At 48.6% G+C, this 23900-nt stretch overlaps 1 protein-coding gene across 1 annotated transcript; it reads right to left on the bottom strand.

Annotated features, from left to right (window-relative positions):
• Positions 1-4075: 4075 nt before the first annotated feature.
• Positions 4076-10795, bottom strand: LOC119275205 (wall-associated receptor kinase-like 20). Its single transcript, XM_037556007.1, has 3 exons — positions 9866-10795; positions 9712-9774; positions 4076-5499 (listed from the first exon to the last, which is right to left on the bottom strand). The coding sequence occupies exons 1-3, from the start codon at positions 10677-10679 to the stop codon at positions 4424-4426; spliced, it is 1953 nt and encodes a 650-aa protein (XP_037411904.1). The 5' UTR covers positions 10680-10795; the 3' UTR covers positions 4076-4423.
• Positions 10796-23900: the final 13105 nt, after the last annotated feature.

The raw sequence follows: 23900 nt of genomic DNA, 5'->3' as shown, positions 1-23900 counted from the left end.
ACAAGGCGGAATCTGGCCCAGAAGTGATGGACCGTTTCCTCGGACTACTGCATGACATGGATAAGATCACTTGCCTCTGGGTGGGTGGGTGGTTTTAAATCCGATCCCTGACCCAATCTATGATCCGGAGCTTGAGAAATTTCCGAGCTTGACAGCTCAAGCTCCGGACTATGAGCTAATTTTTCCGGCCCATAGTCCGACTCTAGGTTCGGGATAGGAGGTGTACCTACCTGCGGGTGGGTATCCAGCTCTGTGACTTCGGAAATCCGAACATAATTCGTCCTCAATATAGAGGGAGAGTTATCGCGTTGTTCCTCCACTACCGCTACCTGATGGGTGACCGGCGGAGATTCAATCTCTCTCTGGTCGGGTTTAAGCCCAATCCGATCATAGTCCGTAGCGACTCTCAAGGCGGCGATGCGATCCAGGAGTTCATTTAAAGACGCCAACTCCATCGGATCTATCTGCTCGGAGTTTTCTGAGCTGATGCGGAGGCGATTTTTGATGACCCGAGAAGTCATCATCGGCTCCACGGCCGAAGGGGCGGTCTTGATGAAGCCGCCAAGTCGGAGGGCCTGTCCTGAGTCTAGAGTTCCTCCGGAGGTGATGTTGTCCTTGATAACAAGGAGAGCCATCAACCCTATCTTCAACGTCATAGTGGAACTCTCAATGAAAGCACCAATGTCGGTGTCAAAACCGGCGGATCTCGGGTAGGGGGTCCCGAACTATGCGTCTAAGGCTGATGATAACAGGAGGCGGGGACACAATGTTTACCCAGGTTCGGGCCCTCTCTATGGAGGTAATACCCTACTTCCTGCTTGATTGATCTTGATGAATATGAGTATTACAAGAGTTGATCTACCACGAGATCCTAATGGCTAAACCCTAGAAGCTAGCCTATGAAGTTATGATTGTTGTGCTACGGACTAAACCCTCCTGTTTATATAGACACCGGAGGGGCTAGGGTTACATAAAGTCGGTTATAGAGAAAGGAATCTACATATCCGAATTGCCAAGCTTGCCTTCCACGCAAAGGAGAGTCCCATCCGGACTCGGGACGAAGTCTTTTGTCTTGTATCTTCATAGTCCAACAGTTCAGCTGTCCGAGGACCCCTTAGTCCAGGACTCCCTCATTGATTGTTACCACGGCCAGTTGGAGGTAGCGCAAGCTGGTACTGATTCTAAGGGCATTCTCTGGCATTGTGACCTAGACGGCCACACTTGAAGCACAACCCGTCATTGGGACGGGGAGCAGGAGCTCGAGGTGGTGCAACATGAAGTCTTGGCTGCCTGGGTGGTGGAGGAGGCAGACGAGGTGCAGCATACGACGGTCTTGGTGCAGGTGCAGTTGAACGATACATGTTGTGGGGGATCCATATCCAACGGTTCTGCGAGGACGGGCCCGAAGATGAGTCAGCGTCACGGTTGCGCCTGAGGGATCCCTGGTGTTCCTGTAGACCTGTCTTGACCTGAATGGCCTTGTTCACCAAGGTGAAGAAATCAGTAAAGTCATGCACAAGGAGCGCGAGCTTGATATCAGCTTGAAGTCCATCATGGAACTTTTTCTGTCTACATGCATCAATAGCAATTTCTTCTTCCGAATAGAGGAACAAGTTAGCAACTCCTGCTGATAAGCATCCACAGTCTTGTTTCCCTGAGTGAGGTTGTGGAACTCTCGCTTCTTCTTGTCCATGATTCCCCGAGGAATGAAGTGGGCACGGAAAGCAGCTTGGAATTCCGGTCAAGTGATGGTTGTTCCAATAGGTAAAGAACACCTGTGGCTATCCCACCATTGAGCAGCGGGACCTTTCAGGTAGTAGGATGCAAAAGTGACATAGCTGGCAGGGGCAACACTAGCGGACTCCATCTCATAAGTGATGTCATGGGCCAATCATCAGCATCAAGGGGCTGAGTTGAGCTGCGGTAGATGGCAGGGTTGAGGTGCGTAAAGTCTTGTAGTGTCACTGGGGCTGGCTGCTGATTCATATTGGGTCGCGGAAACTGAGCAACGAATCCTTCCATAAACTGGTAATTCAGCTCAAACTGTTGTATCATTCCCGCCATATATTCGGGCGGTGGTGGAGCGTTGGCACCACGACCATGACCAATGGGTCTAACCATCCTGCTAGAGGGTAACAGGGATAGTTTAGCATTGAGCAATTGCAGAGACAAGGAATTACTCATGAAAGAAATATGATGGGCGGTTACAAGCCAAAAGTACAAGTTCAGAAAGGGAAAGGTAGTCTAGACCAACCAGACGGCACGCAGGCGCGCGGTGGAGGGATACAACAACGGGACATGGCGATATGTTACATCAACGTCGGGGAAAACCTCTTATCCAAATTAACTGACACAACCTCTATATAATATCTTGCTTACATTGTATAGAGGGCACGTCAATTAATTCAGATTGGAGGGAGCACATTTTTTCGAACGTATGAAGAATATAGTTTTAGTTATGGAAACACTTTTACATTGTATAAACATTTTAGAAAAATGGCATGAACATTTGTTTGAAACATGTGAGCATTCTTTAAATATGACGAACATTCTTCTAATACTATCAACCTTTTCTAAAAGTTGTGTGGACATTTTTTGTATGTGCGATTAACCTTTTTAAAAATTCATGTGAATTAATTTTTGAAATATATGTATTTAGAATATTTCAGAAATGAAAAAATGAACGAAACACAACCGCGTAACAAAAACACGCTATCCTATTTTGCCGGCCCACTACAGCCTCGCTTCTTACCTTGTTGCTCTGGGAGATGATAGTGAGCAGAGTGCTTAGGCTTGACCAAGGGCCACTAGTGATTCCCCGCGAAAAAAAAGTCACTAATGAGGGTACGAAGTTGACTGGACATAGTTACTACTTCCCCTTCCATTCTGCCCCGATCTCCTTCGCCTCCTACCTCTAGAACCCTAATTTCTCGCCAAATCATGTACTCCCTCTATTCACTTTTATAAGACCTTGAAGACATTTCAGACAATGTGCAAAACAGTCCATTTTGAATTGTTTTAAACGACTTACAAAAATGAACGGAGGGAGTACCAAACCGTGAGAGCTCGTGAAATTGAGTAGGCAAATGTGACAGAAGAAGGTGTTAAGAGTAAGGAAAGTGGTTTTGCGAAAGTTAATACTCCCTCTGATCCGAATTAACTGACACAACCTCTATATAATGTCTTGCTTACATTGTATAGAGGGCACGTCAATTAATTCAGATTGGAGGGAGCACATTTTTTTTGAACATATGAAAAATATTTTTTTAGTTATGGAAACACTTTTACAATGTATAAACATTTTAGAAAAATGGCATGAACATTTGTTTGAAACATGTGAGCATTCTTTAAATATGACGAACATTCTTATAATACTATCAATCTTTTCTAAAAGTTATGTGGACATTTTTTGTATGTGCGATTAACCTTTTTAAAAATTCATGTGAATTAACTTTTGAAATATATGTATTTAAAATATTTCAAAAATGAAAAAATGAACGAAACACAACCGCGTAACAAAAACACGCTATCCTATTTTGCCGGCCCACTACAGCCTCGCTTCTTACCTTGTCGCTCTGGGAGATGATAGTGAGCAGAGTGCTTAGGCTCGACCAAGGGCCACTAGTGATTCCCCGCAAAAAATGTCACTAATGAGGGTACGAAGTTGACTGGACATAGTTACTACTTCTCCTTCCATTCTGCCCTGATCCCCTTCGCCTCTTACCTCTAGAACCCTAATTTCTCGCCAAATCATGTGCTCCCTCTGTTCACTTTTATAAGACCTTGAAGACATTTCAGACAATGTGCAAAGCAGTCCGTTTTGAGTTGTTTTAAAGGACTTACAAAAGTGAACGAAGGGAGTACCAAACCGTGAGAGCTCGTGAAATTGAGTAGGCAAATGTGACAGAAGAAGGTGTTAAGAGTAAGGAAAGTGGTTTTGCGAAAGTTAATACTCCCTCTGTCCTAAAATATGTGTCTTAACCTTAGTGCGTATTACAGCAAGGGCGAAAACGTTAAGAATATGTTTAAGGGAGTGTCTGACTAAGTTTTTTTAGGTAATCATGACTAGCTTTATTTCAGCTCAAACAGAGAAACGTCATCAACAATCAACCCATGGTCGATTGAGGTGGGTTCTCCATCCACAGAGACGGAGGATGAACCCTAGCCATACTCGCGAGCTCATGGGGTCTCAGGTATACAATGCTCGATAATAATCTTCTCAAAGGTTGATAATGTAGGTGTTGATGTTCTTTTTGACTTAGAACAAGACCTTGTATATAGGAGCAGATGACAAAGGGAGTAATTGTAGACTCTAGTGCTCTTAGTACATATTAAGCGTCATTTATCTCAACCCTATTACCCTAGCGTACAACATCGAAGACATGCAAGTTAGATCGATGTATCACGGATTCCCGGTCATCGATCATACGTTTTGCTGCGGCTCCACGGCAGCGGCCCCTGCCTCAATGTTGATGATGTACTCGATCTCGTCGGCGACTTCCTTCATGGACGGGCGGTTCTGCCGGCGATCCTCGAGGCAACCGAGCGCGAGGAACCCGAGCGCCTTCATCGTGTCGAGCTCCAGCTGCGTGGCGTGATTCTTCATTGCTGGGTCCACCACGTCCAGGAGCCGCTCCTCGTCCGCCGCCCGCTGCACATGCACGGCGAGGTTGACATCGTCCTCGCCGCGGCCGAAGTCGATGGCGCGCTTTGCCGTGAGCAGCTCCAGCAGCACCACCCCGAAGCTGTAGACGTCGCTTTTGTCCGTGAGTTGGTAGTTCCTGTAGTATTCCGGGTCGAGATAGCCCAGCGTCCCTTGCGCGCAGGTGGAGACGTGGCTCAGCCCGGGCTCCGCGAGCCGGGAGAGCCCGAAGTCGGAGACCTTGCCGTCGAGCTGCTCGTCGAGGAGAATGTTGCTGGACTTGATGTCCCGGTGGTAGATGGGCGGCGAGGCGGAGAAGTGCAGGTAGGAGATGCCCTCCGCCGTGTGGCGAGCGATGGCGAGGCGGCGGCGCCACGGGAGCGGCGGCTGGCTCATGGCGCCGTAGAGGTGGTCGGCGAGCGTGCCGTTGGGGATGAACTCGTAGACCATGAGCGGCTGCTGGAGGTCGACGCAGCAGCCGAGGAGGCGGACGAGGCTGCGGTGGTTGACCTGCGACAGCACGCGCACCTCGTTGAGGATCTGGTCCGTGGACTTGGTGTTGCCGAGCTTGGCGCACTTGACGGCGACCAGGGTGCCGTCGGCGAGCGCGCCCTTGTAGACCTCGCCGTAGCCGCCGACGCCGAGGAGGTTGTCGCGGGAGAAGTTGGCCGTGGCGCGCTTCAGCTCGCGGCTGGTGAAGTTCTTGGCGGTGCGGCCGCTGGAGTTGTTCGCGTTCAGGATGTCCTCGCGCTCCTTGGTCAACCTCTCCCGGGCTAATTGGATGCGCCTCTGCCGCCGGTAGAGGAACAGCCCTGCCGCTATCAGTAGCAGGGCGCCGCCCAGGCCGCACACTATCCCTGCATTGCAAATTTACTGCTCAGATTGATCCAATCCAGTGACTTAACTCAGGAAGGAAATTCTCTCAGGAAGGAAATTCTAGTCGATTGACTTAAAAGCAGTTATGTGCACTAGTCGGCAACCCGTGCACCTGCACGGGTTAGCACTTTGGATATATATTGTATGCCTAAAATTGTACACATTAGAAATGTCAGGGCAAAATTAGAAAACACTCGTTTGAAATAATATTAGCTAAATGCATGTTACTGTTTTTCATGCATTTATAAATGAGTTATATTCCTTCTATATACATATTGTGTCATGGCGCACTTGACCACAGATTGATAGATGTTACACCTTTTGTTTGTAAATATAAGACGTCTTATATATAGGAATAGAGACTCATGTTTGTTCAATTCATTTATAAATATCCTATGAATTTGTAGAAGTTCTAGAAAAAGAATGAATGAAAGTCTAGATTTCATCTTCAGTTAGTGTTCGTGACATCCATGCAGAAGTGCGCTATAGCGATGTGATCATTTAGTTTCATGTTCGACCATATAGTGAATAGTCTTTTATAAAATGTCAAAGTAATATTCTATACATTGAACAGAAAAATCACATTGTCATATTTTATTTTTCAAATCAAAGCATGTAGGATGGATTATCTGTATGTTTATTTCTTAATCATGTAATTTAAATAAAATTTATATGAATATCAGAACAGATGTTTGAAATATTTAGGTCAAAATGGAGTTTCCACTATCAACAGCACTCTTTAGAAGTCGCGAACAGTTTTGAAAAAAAAAATCTACTCCCGAATATTAAAGTGGAGTACTTGATATAATTATTATGAGAAATATTTCACAGTTTTTCTTTTTTCTGCTCACAACACATTCTATAGAATAATTGATTGGTACATATGTGGACGTTAGCATCAGCAGTTGCATCCTTCCAGAGAAAATACAGAACACATACTCTAAAAATATAATTCACCGCTCACGCATGCATCACGCAAATGTAGTAAACAAAAGAGAGAAAGGTTAGATGGTGCTCGGGCTTTATTTTCAAGGGATAATGCATAACTTTTTTATTTTGAAGAAAACAAAGAGAGACCAGAGAACTCCTGTACGCGGGATAGGAGAGCTGGTCTCCTGTTTCATCCTATGACTATAGATGAACCATATATTAATCGGATGGTCAAAAGGATTAACGTGATGTCTCGTATGGTGCTTCCAATTAGTAAATATAAGATATAAGATTTCCGATCTCCAATTTTGTTTCGAACAGGGCAACATTTGCGTCTAGCAAGCTGTGCTGAGAAATCTATTTTTTTTCTCGTCTATCCAGCAGTTTGTGCAGATAAAAAATGTTATACTTCCTCCATTCTATAATGTAGTGCGTATAGATTTTTGCAAAAGTCAAGCTCACCATGTTTATAGAGAAAAAATATTCAGAATACCAAATGCATATCATTGCATACGTAGTGAGTTAAGTTTTCTTATTGTATATGTTTGGTATTGTAGATATCAATAGTTTTCTTCGTACACTTGGTCAAAATTTGCTAAGTTTGTTTATTTTATAAAATCTATATGCACTGTATTATGGAATGAAGGAAGTATAATACAGGTGCATATATAAGCCAGTAAATTTAGGAGTAGCAGTCCATTAACAGTTTTGGGTGCTAGGTGTAACAAAAAAAAGGCCCAAAAGGGCACCTAAACCTCCCAAAATGGCTACCCACTCAATTTTCACACTATCCCGCTTTCATTGATATTTCGATGAGATTCACTGAATTTCAGTAGTTTCAGTAGGCATTGAAATATTCAACTTTTCGCCAAAACATTTCAACAATTTTAGTAGTACACATGAATTCAAATATGGGGGTGGCAATCAAGTCTTAAACAAGTGACATAACATTAAGAAAGAGAAAGAAAAAAAACTGAAAAGAAAAATTTACATGGATCTCAATGTAAGATCTGACTGAGACATAACAAGGTCTCAGTTGACTGGGATTTAGAAAGACGATTTAAATATTTTTGTAGAAAATATTTTTTAATTCAAATTTTTGGTTGAATTCAAGTGAATATTTGGCCGAAACGCAAACCAAAATCAGTGAAATTTACTGTATTTCAAAGATTTTTGTTGTCACTGAAATATTTCTGAAACTGAAAGTTGAAATGACACTCCAACTGAACAACCATAGATGGGCGGAAAATTTGAGCTCCGTGCCTCCCTCTCCCGAAGCCGGATTTGTGTCCATTCCGTCGTCGCTCTACGTCTCCTTCTCGGTCCAATATGGCGATTGTGCTAAAGTTGCTCTTATGGACTTTTGGGAGGGGGCAAAAGAAAGATAAGAAAAGAGAAGAATTTTTTTATGTGTTTCAGATTCCCAATGATAGATGGATCTCATGTGCCAGGAAGCAGTGGCGGAGACAGGGGGGGGGGGGCATGACGGGTGCTTCATACAGAAAAAATCCCGCAAAAAATGACCGAACAAGGAATCGAACCTCAAACCTCCCACGCTTTGACCTGCGCTGCTAGACACCGGAGCTCCGCAATGCTAGTGTCCTATACATGCTAGAGATTGGCTATTATATGTTTCTTTTTTTCGCGTTTTTCATTTCATTATTATTTTTCTTTCTTTCTTTTATTTTTGCTTTAGAAAAATCGCAATTTCAGAAAAAGTTCAACATATTCAATACTTTTGTTCGGCTTTAAAAAATGTTCAAATTTATTTGTTCAGGTTTTCAATGCTGTAATTTTTAAAAATGTACAAAATTTGTTTGTATTTTGAAAATTTGTTCGCTGTTTCAAAATGTGTTCGTGATTTTCAAAAAATGTTCGTGTTTTCAAATTTGCTCAAATTTTCAAATAAAAAATTGGAATTTCACATTTATTCCCTTTTTCAAATTTTGTTCGTGATTCTCAAAAAATGTTCACATTTTCAAATTTTCGAAAAAAGTTTTGGAATTTCACATTTGTTCCCATTTTCAAAGAAAAATCGCGTTTTTCATTTTTCCTGTTTCCTTTTATTCTTTTTTTGTTCTCCTCTTTATTTTGTTTAAAAATTTCAAATATTGTTTGGAATTTCAAAAAGTGTTCTCTTTTTCAAAATTTGGTCAGATTTTTCAAAAAATGTTCAGGAATTTCAAAAAATGTTTGCACGTTCAAACTTTTGTTCACAATTTCAGAAAATGATCGCATTCTCAAAATTTTGTTCACAATTTAAAATATGTTCACGTTTTAAAAATGTTCTCATTTAGAAAAATTGTTCAAAATTTTTAAAAAATGTTCATGCTTTCATTTTTTTCATGAGGTTCAAAAAAAGAATTCCAGTTTCAAAAATTATTTTAATAAATGTTCGTGTTTTCGAATTTTGTCCAGGAGTTTCATATTCGCATTTCTAAGTTTGATTTTTGAATTTCAAAAAATGTTCCATTTTAAAAAAGATATCATCATTTTCGAAATATGTTCTATTTCAAAAAAATTGTCCATCATTTTCAAAAGTGGTCCTGTTTTGAAAAATATTCATAATTTTAGAAAGAAATCACATTTCTTTCATGAAATGTTTTGATTTTCCCAAAATTGTTTTCATATGTTAACGCTGCTTTTGAGTTCTTATAAGATTTCGCGCTACATACAATCAGCTATACCCGTCTGGCGTGGTGGTGTGCTGCAGCCACTATGAATCCGAGTTTGTGAGCTCGAATCCTCGTGGCTGCAAAATGTGGCAAATAGGAGCTCCCCCTGGCCCGTAAATCTGAAAAGGGGGAATAGGCCCATGAGAAAGCCCATTCATAGCAGTCCTAGGTGATCTCCTTGGCCCTTTCCTAGCCCTAGCGTAAGTGCGGCAAGTCTCCGTGATTAACCTATGAGATTTGCGAGTCGCTGCCGAAGCCCAAATTCACTACAGTTTTGGTCTAGGACGGCACGGCGGCACACAGCAGTCGCTGCCGAAGCCCAAATTCAGAGCACGAGGACCCAACGTAGGGCTGGCCAGTCAATGCTTGTTTTTCTAAGAGAGAAAGCCACCAATGTTGACCAAAACTGTAGTGAATGCGGCGTTTTCTTTAGTCAGAGCCGAACATATCTAGCTACAGTCACACCGCAACAGTTCGTCGCTTGACATGACACCACTGATCTAAGCAAACCGGAACCGGAGGAGAAACTAGATTTGCAATTGCAAGTAAGGATGAGACTGAAACAGGGTAATCAGAGAGACGTAATACCTGCGATGAGAGGCGCACGGTTTGATCCCTCGCAGTCTCCAGCGCGCTCGCAATCAGAAGGAACTGCACAAATAAGCATATCACGGTATGAGCCAATGACCAAAATGAACCAGCTCGAGCTCAGTTCGACCAAAATGATTCGTCGGCAACGTACTCTGCTGGCACGCGCCGGCGACGGGGTCCCACGCGAGCCCGGGCACGCACAGGCAGCGCCGCACCGCGCCGGCCGCGACCGGGTCGCCGGCGCACGTGGCGTTGGCGCCGTCCTCGCAGTCCGCCTGCGTCTGGCAGAGCGGCTCCCTCGGCGTTGCCCACTGCAGCTCGAGGCCGAGGCGGCCGCCCCACGTCGCCGGCGGCTGCGCGGGGTCGAGGTTCACGAAGCTGGTGTAGGCGCTACAGAGCTCGGGCGACGCGCGGATCCGGTGCGACGTCGACGACCCGCCCGCCACGAACGTGCAGCAGAGCGGCAGCGGCGCGCAGGGCGACCGCGCGGCGTCGGCGTAGGCATGGCAGAGCGAGCTGGACGAGCAGTTGAGTGGGGAGCGCAGCAGCGCGGAGGTGCAGTTGAGGAGCATGATGGTGTTGGAGGAGCTCACGTTGAACGGCAGCGACGGGTCCAGCTGCACGCCGCGCCCGGCGGGGGCCCCCACGGACACGCACGTGTCGCTGGACACCAGCGGCGCCGGGGCGACCACGAGGCGCTGCGCCGCCGGGGACACGGAGGTGATCAGGTAGGAGGTGCCGTTGAGCGCGTCGAAGAAGAGCGTCGACGTGCCGGCCGCGCACCGGACCTTGTACGCTGGGTCGCCGCACCCGTCCGCCGTGCTCAGCGGGTACGGCACCGCCGTCGAGCCGCACGGGGGGCAGACCCGCGCATGGCCGCCCAGCGGCAACAGCGCCGCGAGGATGGCGACTGCCGTAACCTCGAAGAGGAACAGGGGACGACGGCCGCAAAACGGTCTCGCCATTGCTTCAAGCTTCTTTGCCGTTGCTGTACGGGTGGCTGATCGATCCGCGAACCATTTAAGGTGTGGTTGAATGTTTGTGGTTGCGTTGAGCGGAAGGTCGGAAATGTTTGACTCGTTTGGCAGCCGCCTTGACTAGTGCCATTTGGAAGCTTATCTTGGAAACCAACAAGGCTTACCCTGTTTGCATCTGTTTGAAGCTTATTACCCGGGGACCCATGTGGAGTGTCGTGTTATCTGGAGCAGTATCTTGGCTTCGCTTCACTGACGACTTTGCCGCTCTACCTTCGTCCCGCACCAACAATGTTGAGTCGTACATCCAAAACGATACGATTCAGTCGATCTGGAGTGAAGCAACGTTGTCACCCTTTTCAGAAAGATTTTTGAAAGTATCTTTTAGTCGCCCATTCAGAAAGATGGGAGGCCTTGATCAATGAACCTGGTTGGGCGGGGATGATACCTTAGAGGTTCAGGTTGTTGAATCACAATATTTTCAGTATGATGTTAGTGTAAGATTTCACCTTCATAAAATTAAATCAACAAAAAAACTTGACACACTAAGATAACCTCATCACATCTGAATAATCAAATCAGTGAGGACACAAAACTCTTTAACCTTGTGGCACCACATAGAAAAAACGAGTAATTTTATTCTCAATAAGCTACGATGATAACTAGACGTTGACGAAGAACATAAAGCTCTTAAAGGTCTGAGGTCCCCCGTCTCTCAACCCCGAAATGGCAGCCACGGGCTCAGAAGTTCCCTGGCGGCTGTTGTAGTCCTTCGAGAAACCCTCTTTCTAGTCAGTTGATTGGAGTTAGGAAAATTCACTCGCCGAACACCCACGAGGGCACGAATGAGCCGACCCACTCAACAGTGCTCATCATTGTATCCTAAGAAGACACACTCAACAGACTGAGCGGACAGTTTGGTGCGTTCACGAGGGGCTAGAAGAACAACCAAACAAATGAAGCGCCGAGTAATCAGGAGAACGATCAAAGAGACGCTCGAAAGTAACGCCGCCCTGCAAAGCAGTGGACGCCTGAAGGTTGATGAGTGTCGGTGTCAAAACCTGCAGATCTCGGGTAGGGGGGCCCAAGTTGTATGTCTGAGGACCAATGGTAACTATGGACAAAGGACACAATATTTACCTTGGTTCGGGCCCTCTTAATGAAGGTAAAACCCTACTCCTGCTTGATTATATTCAAAGGGTATAGGGGTTACAAGAGTTGATCTACCTCGAGATCGATTCGGCTAACCCTAGATCAGCTAGCCTAGCAATGTTGTGATCCTGCCTCCGATCTACCCTCCGATTTATATAGACACCGGAGGGGCTTAGGGTTGTACAAAGCCGGTTTTACAGAAAGGAATAACATATCGGACACCTATACTTGCCATTCACGCATACGGGTGTCCCCACCGTACACGAGATCTTCTATGTTGTATCTCAACGGCCCATCAGTCCGGCCCACATCCAATAGACCGGACGCCCGAGGACCTCCTAGTCCAGGACTCCCATAGTAGCCCTTGAACCTGTTTTCCATGATGATATATTCGGCGTTCATATTGTCTTCGACATTGCAAGGCGAGTTCTTTGAAGAATACACACCGGCTTTCCTCTGTGAAAGAATCGTATCCGGCTTTTCATAATAAACACAACCCTTAGGCGTGAAGGCAGGATATATAAAAAATAAGAACAGTGTCTTTACTGAAAACTTTTTCGGCGAAGCGCCAGACTTGACCCTTCGGCATTTTAAACCGTTTTCCCACCCCGTGTTCCATGTTTCGAGGCCATGCCTCATTGGCACGTCCCGTCAAAACAGAGATCGTACCCACTTAATACGGGATTGCACATCAATGATATTTGGGTAATCCAACCATTTGCGGTGCACGCTTTCATTTGGAATAGGCGAGATTCAAGGCACGAGTGGGGGCGGTTGGCATTTCTACTGCCTATAAGAGGGCAATGGTTCTTTACTTTCTCCCCCACGCCTTCACATCTACTCAGCCTTCCAATCTCCCAAGCTCTCTACGCCTGCAAAGTTTTCGTCTTTCTCACCACCACCACCACCTCCTCCTCCGACCATGGCCGGATCTGGCTCCAAAGGAAAGTGGGAGGCCTCCTCCGTCATGGAGAAGGAGATAAAAGATCTCCGGAGTGCGGGGTACCTCACCGCAAACATCAAGCATAGGCTTCCCCTCGAAGGTCAAGTCATTCCCACTCTGGAGCCCGGCGAACGGGTCGTCTTCCTTCCCCACTTCCTTAGAGGGTTAGGTTTTCCACTCCACCCGTTCGTCTGGGGACTCGTGTACTACTACGGGCTAGATTTTCATGATCTAGCCCTGAACTCTTTCCTCCACATCTTGGCGTTCATCGTCGTGTGTGAGGCTCTCCTCCGCATCCACCCACACTTCAGCCTATGGCTCAAGGTCTTCAACGTGAAGCCGGAGGTGGTCGACAGCACGCGGACTGCGGCGGAGCTATGATCAGCAAGCTGCTGAACACCACATGGCCCAAGGGGGCCTTCGTGGAGACCGTGAAGATCTGGCAACAGGAGTGGTTCTACATCATTGAGCTGCGCCGCACTAAGTAAGCGGCGATTCCGGAGTTCAGATCTGGACCCCCATGAGGCTCAACTCCTGGAACGCGAAGGGCCACGACTGGGCGTCCCAGACGGAGGTGCAGGCGCTGCAAATGCGCATCACCAATGTGCCGAGGAAGAACGTTGGTCTAACCAACGTGGTTCAAATTATGCTCTTCCGCCGCATTCTCCCCTGCCAGCGTCGGGCTTCCCCCATATGGGAATTCAAGCTGGAGGAGCCGCGGACTCTACAACATTTCCTCGGCACCACGCACGAGGGAATGTGGAAGCTGCTCTTCAAGGCGCAGAAGAGCTGGCCCATGGAGACCAAAGACATCGGCCTTAGTGCCACGAATCCGGTCTCTCTGGTAAGTATTCAATATCTTCGAAGACATACCTAGTTCATATATATATTTTTGATCTATGCTGAACTCATAAACCCATCTTTTTTTACAGGGATGGACCAAGAAGTCGGAGCGGATCAAGAGTCCGGCTCCGTTGCCTGAAGACCCAGTCACTCCTGAGCTGGAGGAGATGCTGGTCCCGGCGCCTTATAAGGCGGCGGAGAAGAAGGCTAAGAAGAAGTGCAAGGGGCCCAAGGACGGGCCCCGCTACAAAGGTCCTCCGAAAGATGTGTCCGGAGAGACCGAGCTTGTGTCCTCCCACGGGGAAGATGAGGACGAAGAGGAGGAGGAGAAGGGGGAGGAGGAGGAAGAGGAAGTGGAGAGCGACTGCCCCCTCAAGACGAGGAGGGGAAAGAGGACAACCTCCGAGAACCTGGAGGGGCCAACACCGAAGAAGGGGAGGGTGGTCCTCTCGGATAGTTCGAACTCGGAGTCCAAACACAGCCCAGAGAGGGTCCAAAGGGAGAAGCCCCTGGCCGAAATGTAAGTGTCAGAAACTTACTCCTTCAATTATTGCTTTAATCTGTCTCTGTCATGCCCAATCTTTTTATGCTTTTCGCCCTCCGTGCGAGATCCTGATTCCCTTCTCTTCGGAGTGTAACTCTCTAGCCCCTGGAGAGGCGGAGAGTGACGGGCCATCTCGCGCCCTCTCTTCCCTTGCCATGGAGGACACCAAGGTGTCATCCCAAAGGCCATCTCCCGGTCGGGGAGGAGCGGACGAGACCATCCAGAAGGCGCCCGAGGACAACACCTCAGACGCCGTAGAGCGGGGCACGACGACCCCTGAGGAAGTCCGGGATTAAGGGGTCCTCGGACAGCCGGACTATATACTTTGGCCGGACTGTTGGACTATGAAGATACAAGATTGAAGACTTTGTCCCGTGTCCGGATGGGACTCTCCTTTGCGTGGAAGGCAAGCTTGGCAATTCGGATATGTAGATCTCCTTCTCTGTAACCGACTCTGTATAACCCTAGCCCCCTCCGGTGTCTATATAAACCGGAGGGTTTAGTCAGTAGGGCAAGGACAATCATAATCATAGGCTACCTTCTAGGGTTTAGCCTCTACGATCTCGTGGTAGATCAACTCTTCTAATACTCATATCATCAAGATCAATCAAGCAGGAAGTAGGGTATTACCTCCATCGAGAGGGCCCGAACCTGGGTAAACATCACGTCCCCAGCCTCCTATTACCATTAGCCTTAGACGCATAGTTCAGGACCCCCTACCCGAGATCCGCCGGTTTTGACATAGACATTGGTGCTTTCATTGAGAGTTCCACTGTGCCGTCGCGATAAGGCTAGATGGCTCCTTCCATCATCTTCAACGATGCGGTCCAAGGGAAGGTTTTCCTTCCTGGACAGATCTTCGTATTCGGCAGCTTCGCACTATGGGCCAACTCACTTGGCCATCTGGAGCAGATCGATAGCTACGCCCCTGGCCATCAGGTCAGGTTTGGAAGCTTGAACTACACTGCCGACATCCATGGAGACTTTATCTTTGATGGATTCGAGCCCATGTCAGGTACGCCGAACAGTCACGATGAGCATGCCTTAGATCTGCCATTGGACGGTATTCGGGAGATCGCGCCTGCGGCGGACCCGGGAATCAGTCCGGAGAAGATTGTGCCATCCGAGGACGGGTGGATAGACCCCACCACGGAGGCCACATACTCATCGGCGTTGGAGCCGAACACTAATCCTACCTCCTATGAGGTCGGTATCATCGGACCCTCAGACTCGTCTCCGGCTATAGGATCCGAACCGCGTACATCCGTGCCTATCGAATCTGGTTGGGCACCGGTCATGGAGTTCACCTCCGCGGATATCTTTCAGCACTCTGTTGGAAATATGCCCTAGAGGCAATAATAAAATGATTATTATTATATTTCCTTGTTCATGATAATTGTCTATTATTTATGCTATAATTGTGTTATCCGGAAATCGTAATACATGTGTGAATAAATAGACCACAACATGTCCCTAGTAAGCCTCTAGTTGACTAGCTCGTTGATCAACAGATAGTCATGGTTTCCTGACTATGGACATTGGATGTCATTGATAACGGGATCACATCATTAGGAGAATGATGTGATGGACAAGACCCAATCCTAAGCATAGCAAAAGATCGTGTAGTTCGTTTGCTAGAGCTTTTCCAATGTCAAGAATCATTTCCTTAGACCATGAGATCGTGTAACTCCCGGATACCGTAGGAGTGCTTTGGGTGTACCAAACGTCACAACATAACTGGGTGACTATAAAGGTATACTACAGGTATCCCCGAAAGTATCTGTTGGGTTGACACGGATCGAGACTGGGATTTGTCACTCCGTATGACGGAGAGGTATCTCTGGGCCCACTCGGTAATGCATCATCATAATGAGCTCAATGTGACCAAGTGTTTGGTCACGGGATCATGCATTACGGTAGGAGTAAAGTGACTTGCCAGTAATGAGATTGAACGAGGTATTGGGATACCGACGATCGAATCTTGGGCAAGTAACATACTGATTGACAAAGGGAATTGTATACGGGATTACTTGAATCCTCGACATCGTGGTTCATCCGATGAGATCATCGAGGAGCATGTGGGAGCCAACATGGGTATCCAGATCCCGCTGTTGGTTATTGACCGGAGAGTCGTCTCGGTCATGTCTGCATGTCTCCCGAACCCGTAGGGTCTACACACTTAAGGTTCGGTGACGCTAGGGTTGTAGAGATATTAGTATGCGGTAACCTGAAATTTGTTCAGAGTCCCGGATGATATCCCGGATGTCACGAGGAGTTTCAGAATGGTCTGGAGGTAAAGAATTATATATAGCAAGTCCAGTTTCGGCCATCGGGAAAGTTTCAGGGGTCACCGGTATTGTACCGGGACCACCGGAAGGGTCCCGGGGGTCCACCGGGTGGGGCCACCTATCCCGGAGGGCCCCATGGGCTGAAGTGGGGAAGGGAACCAGCCCCTGGTGGGATGGTGCGCCCCCCTTGGGCCTCCCCCTGCGCCTAGGGTTGGAAACCCTAGGGGTGGGGGCGCCCCACTTGGCTTGGGGGGCAAGCCACCCCCTTGGTCGCCGCACCCCCCCTTGAGATCCAATCTCTAGGGGGCCGGCCCCCCCCAGGGCCCCTATATAAAGAGGGGGGAGGGAGGGCTGCGCACCCCTGCTCCTGGCGCCTCCCTCTCCCTCCGCACCACCTCTCCCTCTCGCTGAGCTTGGCGAAGCCCTGCCGAGATCACTGCTACTTCCACCACCACGCCGTTGTGCTGCTGGATCTCCATCAACCTCTCCCTCCCCCTTGCTGGATCAAGAAGGAGGAGATGTCTTCCCAACCGTACGTGTGTTGAACGCGGAGGTACCATCCGTTCGGTGCTAGGATCTCCGGTGATTTGGATCACGACGAGTACGACTCCCTCAACCCCGTTCTCTTGAACGCTTCCGCTCGCAATCTACAAGGGTATGTAGATGCACTCCTCTTTCTCGTTGCTAGATGACTCCATAGATTGACCTTGGTGAAGCGTAGAATTTTTTTATTTTCTGCAACGTTCCCCAACACACTCGCCCTTGGGTGATGTGCTAAATTCACTAAGGTCTCTCTCCTTGAAAGGAGACTCTTGGCCGAACTATGTCTGGCTCGAGTGGGAAGCAGATGACAAAGAAATTCGTTCCCCACCCACCACCCACTTAATAGACACTGTCGATGACTTTACCGACATGCTTGATTTCGACTCCGAAGACATCGACGGTATGGACGACGATGCTGGAGATGAACAGGAACCACTGCCCATAGGGCGATGGACAGCCACCTCATCATACGATGTATATATGGTGGATACACCCAAAGAAAACAACGGCGAGGAACAGAAGGACGCAACAGAGGATAATCCCCTTGAGCGGAAACCAAAGCGACGACGTAGGTGCCGCCCTAAATCCCGCCACAGCAAAAACAACGATGACATCGCAAGAAAGAACAACACCTCGGTCGACTCCAAAGGAAACGACGACCCCATGTACCCAGTGATGGAGCAGGATAATCCAGGGGATGATGAACACAGTACGGAACCGATGTCCGATAATGGCAATCCCGAGGGTAAAACTCATCAACCTATCTCCGAAGAGGAGAACAGTCCGGGCGATGATGCACTCAACATCCCGGAAAAACACTTGGAACAAGAGAACCTCCATCGAAGGCTTATTGCCACCGCGAGGAGCTTGAAGAAGCAGAAGCAAAGGCTTAAGGCCGTGCAGGATACACTCAACCGCAGATGGAACAAAGTGCTAGACACTGAAGAAAAATATGGCGACGATCACCACACAAAGAGCTACCCAAAGCGCAAGCTGCTGCCCGAATTCGACGATGAGGCCATAAAGCCCATTCCGCTGAAAAATAACACGACCGATCAGCCGGACCGACCACCCCGCGGACACGACAGGGCGGCTAATGGTGCCGCACACAAGTCAGCACACGATTCGTGAGCTTCTGGACAAAAAAGCCGGTGTAGCCATGTCCATTTTTGGATCTAGGAAACGTGCTCCGGCACAGGATCACAACCACCAAAATGATCGTACCGATCAAATACCAGCTCGGAATCAACACCGAACACAACAACCGTCGACAGCATGCCATGACACATCCAAATACAGGGGTGCCGCACACCCCCTGTGCTTCACCAGTGAGGTGCTGAATCATGAATTTCCAGATTTATTCAAACCCGTGAATATAGAGGCATACGATGGAACAACAGACCCTGGGGTCTGGATCGAGGATTTTATCCTTCATATCCACATGGCTCGCGGAGACGATCTCCATGCCATTAAATACTTGCCCCTCAAGTTGAAAGGACCAGCTCGGCATTGGTTGAAAAGCCTTCCCGAAAACTCAATTGGAAGTTGGGAGGAACTTGAGGATGCTTTCAGGGCTAATTTTTAAGGGACCTATGTCCGACCTCCGGATGCAGACGATCTAAGTCACATAATCCAACAACCCGGAGAGTCAGCCCGTAAGCTTTGGAACAGATTTCTCATGAAGAAAAATCAAATCGTCGACTGTCCGGACGCTGAAACCTTAGCGGCTTTCAAGCATAGTATCCGAGACGAATGGCTTGCCAGACACCTCGGCCAAGAAAAGCCGAGGACAATGGCAGCCCTATCGAGCCTTATGACCCACTTTTGCGCGGGCGAGGACAGCTGGTTGGCCCGTAGCGGCACCAGCGACCCAGGCACATCCGAAGTCAGGGATGGCAACGGGAAGCCGCGACGCAATAAGAACAAGCGTCGAAACAATGAAGACAGCCCAGATAACACGACGGTCAACGCCGGATTCAGGGGCTCTCAACCCGGTCAACGGAAGAAGCCATTTAAAGGCAGCAGAGATGGATCGTCCACCCTAAATAAGATACTAGACAAGTTATGTCAGATTCATGGAACCCCCGAAAAACCTGCAAATCACACCCACAGAGAGTGCTGGGTTTTCAAGCAGGCCGGCAAGCTAAGTGCCGAACACAAGGGGAGGGAGACGCCAAGTGAAGACGAGGATGAGCCTCGCCAGCCGAACACTGGGGGACAGAAAAAATTCCCACCAGACGTCAAAACAGTGAATATGATTTACGCAACTGACATTCCAAAGAGAAGACGCAAACACGCACTCCGAGACGTATACGCTGTAGAGCCCGTCGCCCCCAAATTCAATCCCTGGTCAGCCTGCCCGATCACCTTTGATTGCAGGGATCATCCGACTAGTATCCGACACGGAGGCATCTCACACGAGTCCTTCTGTACGGCGGCAGTAGTCTTAACCTGATATATCAGGACACTGTCCACAAAATGGGGATAGACCCATCAAGAATCAGCCAAAGCAATACTAACTTTAAAGGAGTGATACCAGGCATCAAGGCCCGCTGCACAGGCTCTCTAGTACTAGAGGTTGTATTCGGTTCTCCCGACAACTTCAGAAGCGAAGAAATACTCTTCGACATAGCTCCATTTCAAAGCGGCTATCATGCACTACTTGGGAGAACGGCCTTCGCTCGTTTTAATGCAGTACCACACTACCCCTACTTAAACTTAAGATGCCCGGTCCACGCGGCGTCATTACAGTTAGCGGAAAAACAGAGTGTTCCTTACGTGTGGAAGAATATGTGGCGGCTCTAGCAGCCGAATACTAAGCGACCCCTCCTACCAGAATAAACGATCGACCGTCAGGATCATGAACACGGTTAGACGAGTCCGGCGCCCCGCCATATGTAACAGCTCAGATGAACCTGAGCTCGGGTTGATAGATATACCCCCATAGGTGGTGCTAGGGGCTACTCGCAAAAAAAGCCCATAGTTCGGCTCGACCCTATTAATACAATAACATATCACATTTCCATGTTTCGCTCAGATTAACCAACTCTTCTCACAAAGTATTTCACCTGGGTTTTCCCTTTTTTACATATGATCATCGTGCTACACCCTTCCAGGACACGGCACAACGGAGACACAGGCGCAGACGTAAAGCAGGGCCCCGGTCAGAGGTCTCTTTTTAGATTAAGACCCAGCGTAAACCTTTTTTACTGTCTCTTGTTGCTTCATACCCTCCGGATACCTAACACAACTGGGAAGGATGCTGGCGTTATTGGCATTTCGGCACGCCAGACCCATGCATGTATCTGGAAATTCAGGGCTCATTATCGAGGGCGTTACTCAGGGAGTGTTCGACGTTGCGAGTTTGACCTTATATGCATCAGCTCCGAATCATGTCTTTAGTCAAATGTTGGGTTTGCCCGGCTCCCGTGTTTTGTTGCCTTACGTTCCGCTCTATTGGCTAAGGCGGCACCGAGAGAACTACTGTGACTGTGCCCTGGTTCATCTAGATGAGCACCTCCATAGAGAAAGCCGAAAACTGACTATCATGGTAAAGCGAGAGACTGGTCAACCACTCGATGACTCAGCGGAATCTTCGTGATTCCTCCGCATTAACGAAGGACCGGTTTCCCGGTCATGTACGTAGGCACATCGTATTCGGATGAACGCGGAAGTACCAGGGGCTATATAGTAGCCCCACCATCAAACTCCTATGGCTAAGTGAAAGTGTTACAGCTATATAGTCCGATTGCCTGGTTCGCCGCGCTATCACCTCCTTAATGGACCAAGACGTTGGATCAAGTGTGATTAGCGCTTTTTCGAACACCCCCACATTATATGCGTGGGGGCTGAAGCCAACGACTGCTAACTTTCAGGTTATATACATACATAAACGACAGCACAGGAGGCATCGCAATACTTTTGGGCAGAAGTATAAACACAACCTTTATAACTAAAACAACATTGTTTTTACAATTGAGATACATGTCACTCGAACATGGTACTCTTTGAGCACTGAGCCTCTATTAAACGGGCGCCTTCTAGGACTTCTTCAAAATAGTGCTTGGCCGGGTCCTGGCCTCCCGCCGGACCCCGGGTCGCAATATCGGTGGCCTCCATCCCTGCCCAATAGGTTTTAACATGGGCAAGAGCCATCCGCACACCCTCTAAGCATGCCGACCTCTTCACATCGTTGATATGCGACACAGCGCCAAGGAATTGTTGCACTAAACCAAAATAACTGTCCGGCCTTGGTCCCTTTGGCCAAAGATGATCCACGACAGACCTCATAGCAAGCCCGGACAACCTATGGAGCTCGGCCCATGCGGACATTCTCTCATTCAATGGCAGCGGACGTGTCGGGGCACTGAACTGCGACCAGAACAACCTTTCCACCTCATGATCCGCCTGATATTTGAAGAACTCAGTCGCAGCAGCAGCACTCTTTGCCAGGTTCACATACGCGTCTGCAACACTCCATAATTGATCCAGAGGGGCATACTTCGGATCTCCAAACTTCATCCGCAAAAAATAGGGCCTTCCAGCCGTGATATCTCCGGCTTCACGAAGCTCCTCCCTTATCCCTCTAATTTCAGAGCGAGTTTCCTTGGCCGCTTCCAAGGCCTTCTTTAGGTCGGCCACTTTCGTTTGGTTTTCCTTTTCAAGGAGCTCATATCAGTCGGACATCTTTCAGCTCAACACCCATCTCGGGTATCTTATCTTCGCTTCAGTGACGAGCAGCCTATTCGGCTTTTAACTCTTTGGCCGCCTTTAGGGCAGCCGCATCGCTTCTCCTGGCTTGTTCCTTGGCTCGGGCGAGTTCCGCCCGAAGGGCCTCCACGGCAGCAGCTCCATCTGCAGTCACAACATATTATAGATACTAGCATCATGCTCCTCTTAATATTTGCTGACAAGCCGAAAATACATACCCTGGGCCTCGTCAAACCGCCTGTTCACAAGCGCGATGTCGGCATCCGCCACATCAAGATGCCACTTTAGTTCAGCAAAATCAGCAGTCCGGTCAGCCGCCGGACCCTCAGCCGCCTGCACATAAAAAGCGGTACGGTCATTACCTGGGATTATGATCCTCTGTTTGCCACCTCCGGATGGCAACCAGAGTCTCAGAGGCTACTACCTATACAGAGCACACCTAGCGTGTGTGGTACCGTCCAAAATACACATATATTACTTGGCGCACCTCAAAGCCTCTTAACAGGCTAGTAAAAGCTTCATTCAACCCGCTTTTGGCGGATAAAATCCTCTCAACCACCGTACCCATTACGGTACAATGCGCCTCTGAGATAGCCACTTGCTCCAAAAGACCCATCAGTCTATCCGGCTGTGCGTCGGACGGCCCCGGACTCTTTCTGTTGCTCCCCTTGCAAGCCGAACACTCTGGACTTCGAGCAGCCGAACACTCCCGACTTCGGGCAGCCGAAGAGTTAGCTTCTGGCCTTGGCGGATCAGGAGAAATCCTCCGTGACAACACCTCAGGGTCGTCCACCCCATGAGGTGGGGAGGGAAGAGGAGGCGTTTTTCTCTCCATCATCTCCGAAAGAAGATCCCCCGAAGAGGAACTCTGTGGAGGAGGACTGCGAGCCGGACTACAAGACATACGTCTTGGTTGTTATTCTCGGAAGATGAAGCATGATATATTTATCAAATTACTTTTTGATTCACTTACAGCTCGGTGGAGGGCTGGTCCCTTTGCGGGCGTTGTACGGTAAGGGTGCCCTCTGCGGCAGGGCCCCCCGGTGAGGGTTTCTTCCCTCGTTTGGAAACTTCCTTCTCCAAGTCTCTGGAGGCGACCCTTTTCTTCCCGTGGGGGGAGGGGATTTTTGATTCACCTCCCCGATTATCCTCCTTTTTGGAGACATCAATTCCCCCGGTCTGGATGTATAATGCATGAAGCCCGCTCTCGGCTTCTCTATGCCTCCCTTCATCTTCTCCTGATGGCACTTGGTAAGGTGCGCGCTCGAGCATCCTGATTAGTACGGGGTCCGGCGAGCCTTCAGGAAGAGGGGTCGAACACCTGATCCGCTCCGCCTTTCTTAGCCAATCCTGGCCGCGGACAGTTTTCAGAATAATGTTATGATAAACATAAATAGCGTGTTCGGTTGCGGAGTTACTTACTTGGGTATCCGGACGATTGCAGTTCAGGCCCGCATCCTCAGTGGTGTCCGGACACTTTATTCGTGATCCGGAGAATAACCGATACATCCATTCGGTCGTCATGCCGAAGAAGTGCTGAATAGTTCGCGGTCCTTCTGGGTTGAACTCCCACATACAGAGAGGTCGACGTTTGCACGGCAAGATCCGACGAACTAGCATTACTTGAATTATTTTGATGAGGCTGACATCCCTCTCAAGAAGATCCCGAATGCGGCTCTGCAGTGTTGGTACGTCATTAGCAGGCCCCCCAGTCCAGTCCCTTGTTGACCCATGATGCCAGTTGAGGCGGAGGGCCCGAGCGAAAGGCAGGGGCGGCCGCCCACTTTGTCCTCGAGGAGCAGTGATGTAGAACCACTCCTGTTGCCATAAGTCGGACACCTCCGGGAAGGAACCCTTCGGCCATAGGGCGTCGGTGCCTTTGCTTATCATAGCACCTCCGCACTCTGCGTGATGCCCATCGATCATCTTCGCTTCACATTGAAGGTCTTGAGCCATAAACTGAAGTGTGGGGTAATATGGAGGAAGGCTTCACACATGAAAAGATGCGAAGAATGGAGTCCGGAGCTAGATCATGAAAATCTAGCCCGTAATAGTACATGAGCCCTCTAACAAAGGGATCAAGACTAAAGCCTAGCCCTCGGAGGAAGTGGGAAACAAATACGACACTCTTGTTAGGGTCGGGAGTGGGGATGACCTGCCCTTGAGCAGGCAGCTGTCACGCCCAATAT

Source organism: Triticum dicoccoides, chromosome 3B (assembly GCF_002162155.2).
Source record: "Triticum dicoccoides isolate Atlit2015 ecotype Zavitan chromosome 3B, WEW_v2.0, whole genome shotgun sequence".
NCBI lineage: Eukaryota > Viridiplantae > Streptophyta > Magnoliopsida > Poales > Poaceae > Triticum > Triticum dicoccoides.
Note: the sequence above shows the minus strand (reverse complement) of the source record. Positions and strands in the feature narration are given on the sequence as shown.

Bases quoted from the DNA above. Each gene is read 5' to 3' on its own strand.
- LOC119275205 (XM_037556007.1), bottom strand. From the start codon at position 10,679: ATGGCGAGACCGTTTTGCGGCCGTCGTCCCCTGTTCCTCTTCGAGGTT. The intron at 9,775-9,865 runs GTACGTTGCCGA...TTATTTGTGCAG, and splicing joins CGCCGGCGCGTGCCAGCAGA to TTCCTTCTGATTGCGAGCGC. The intron at 5,500-9,711 runs GTATTACGTCTC...TTTGCAATGCAG, and splicing joins CCGTGCGCCTCTCATCGCAG to GGATAGTGTGCGGCCTGGGC.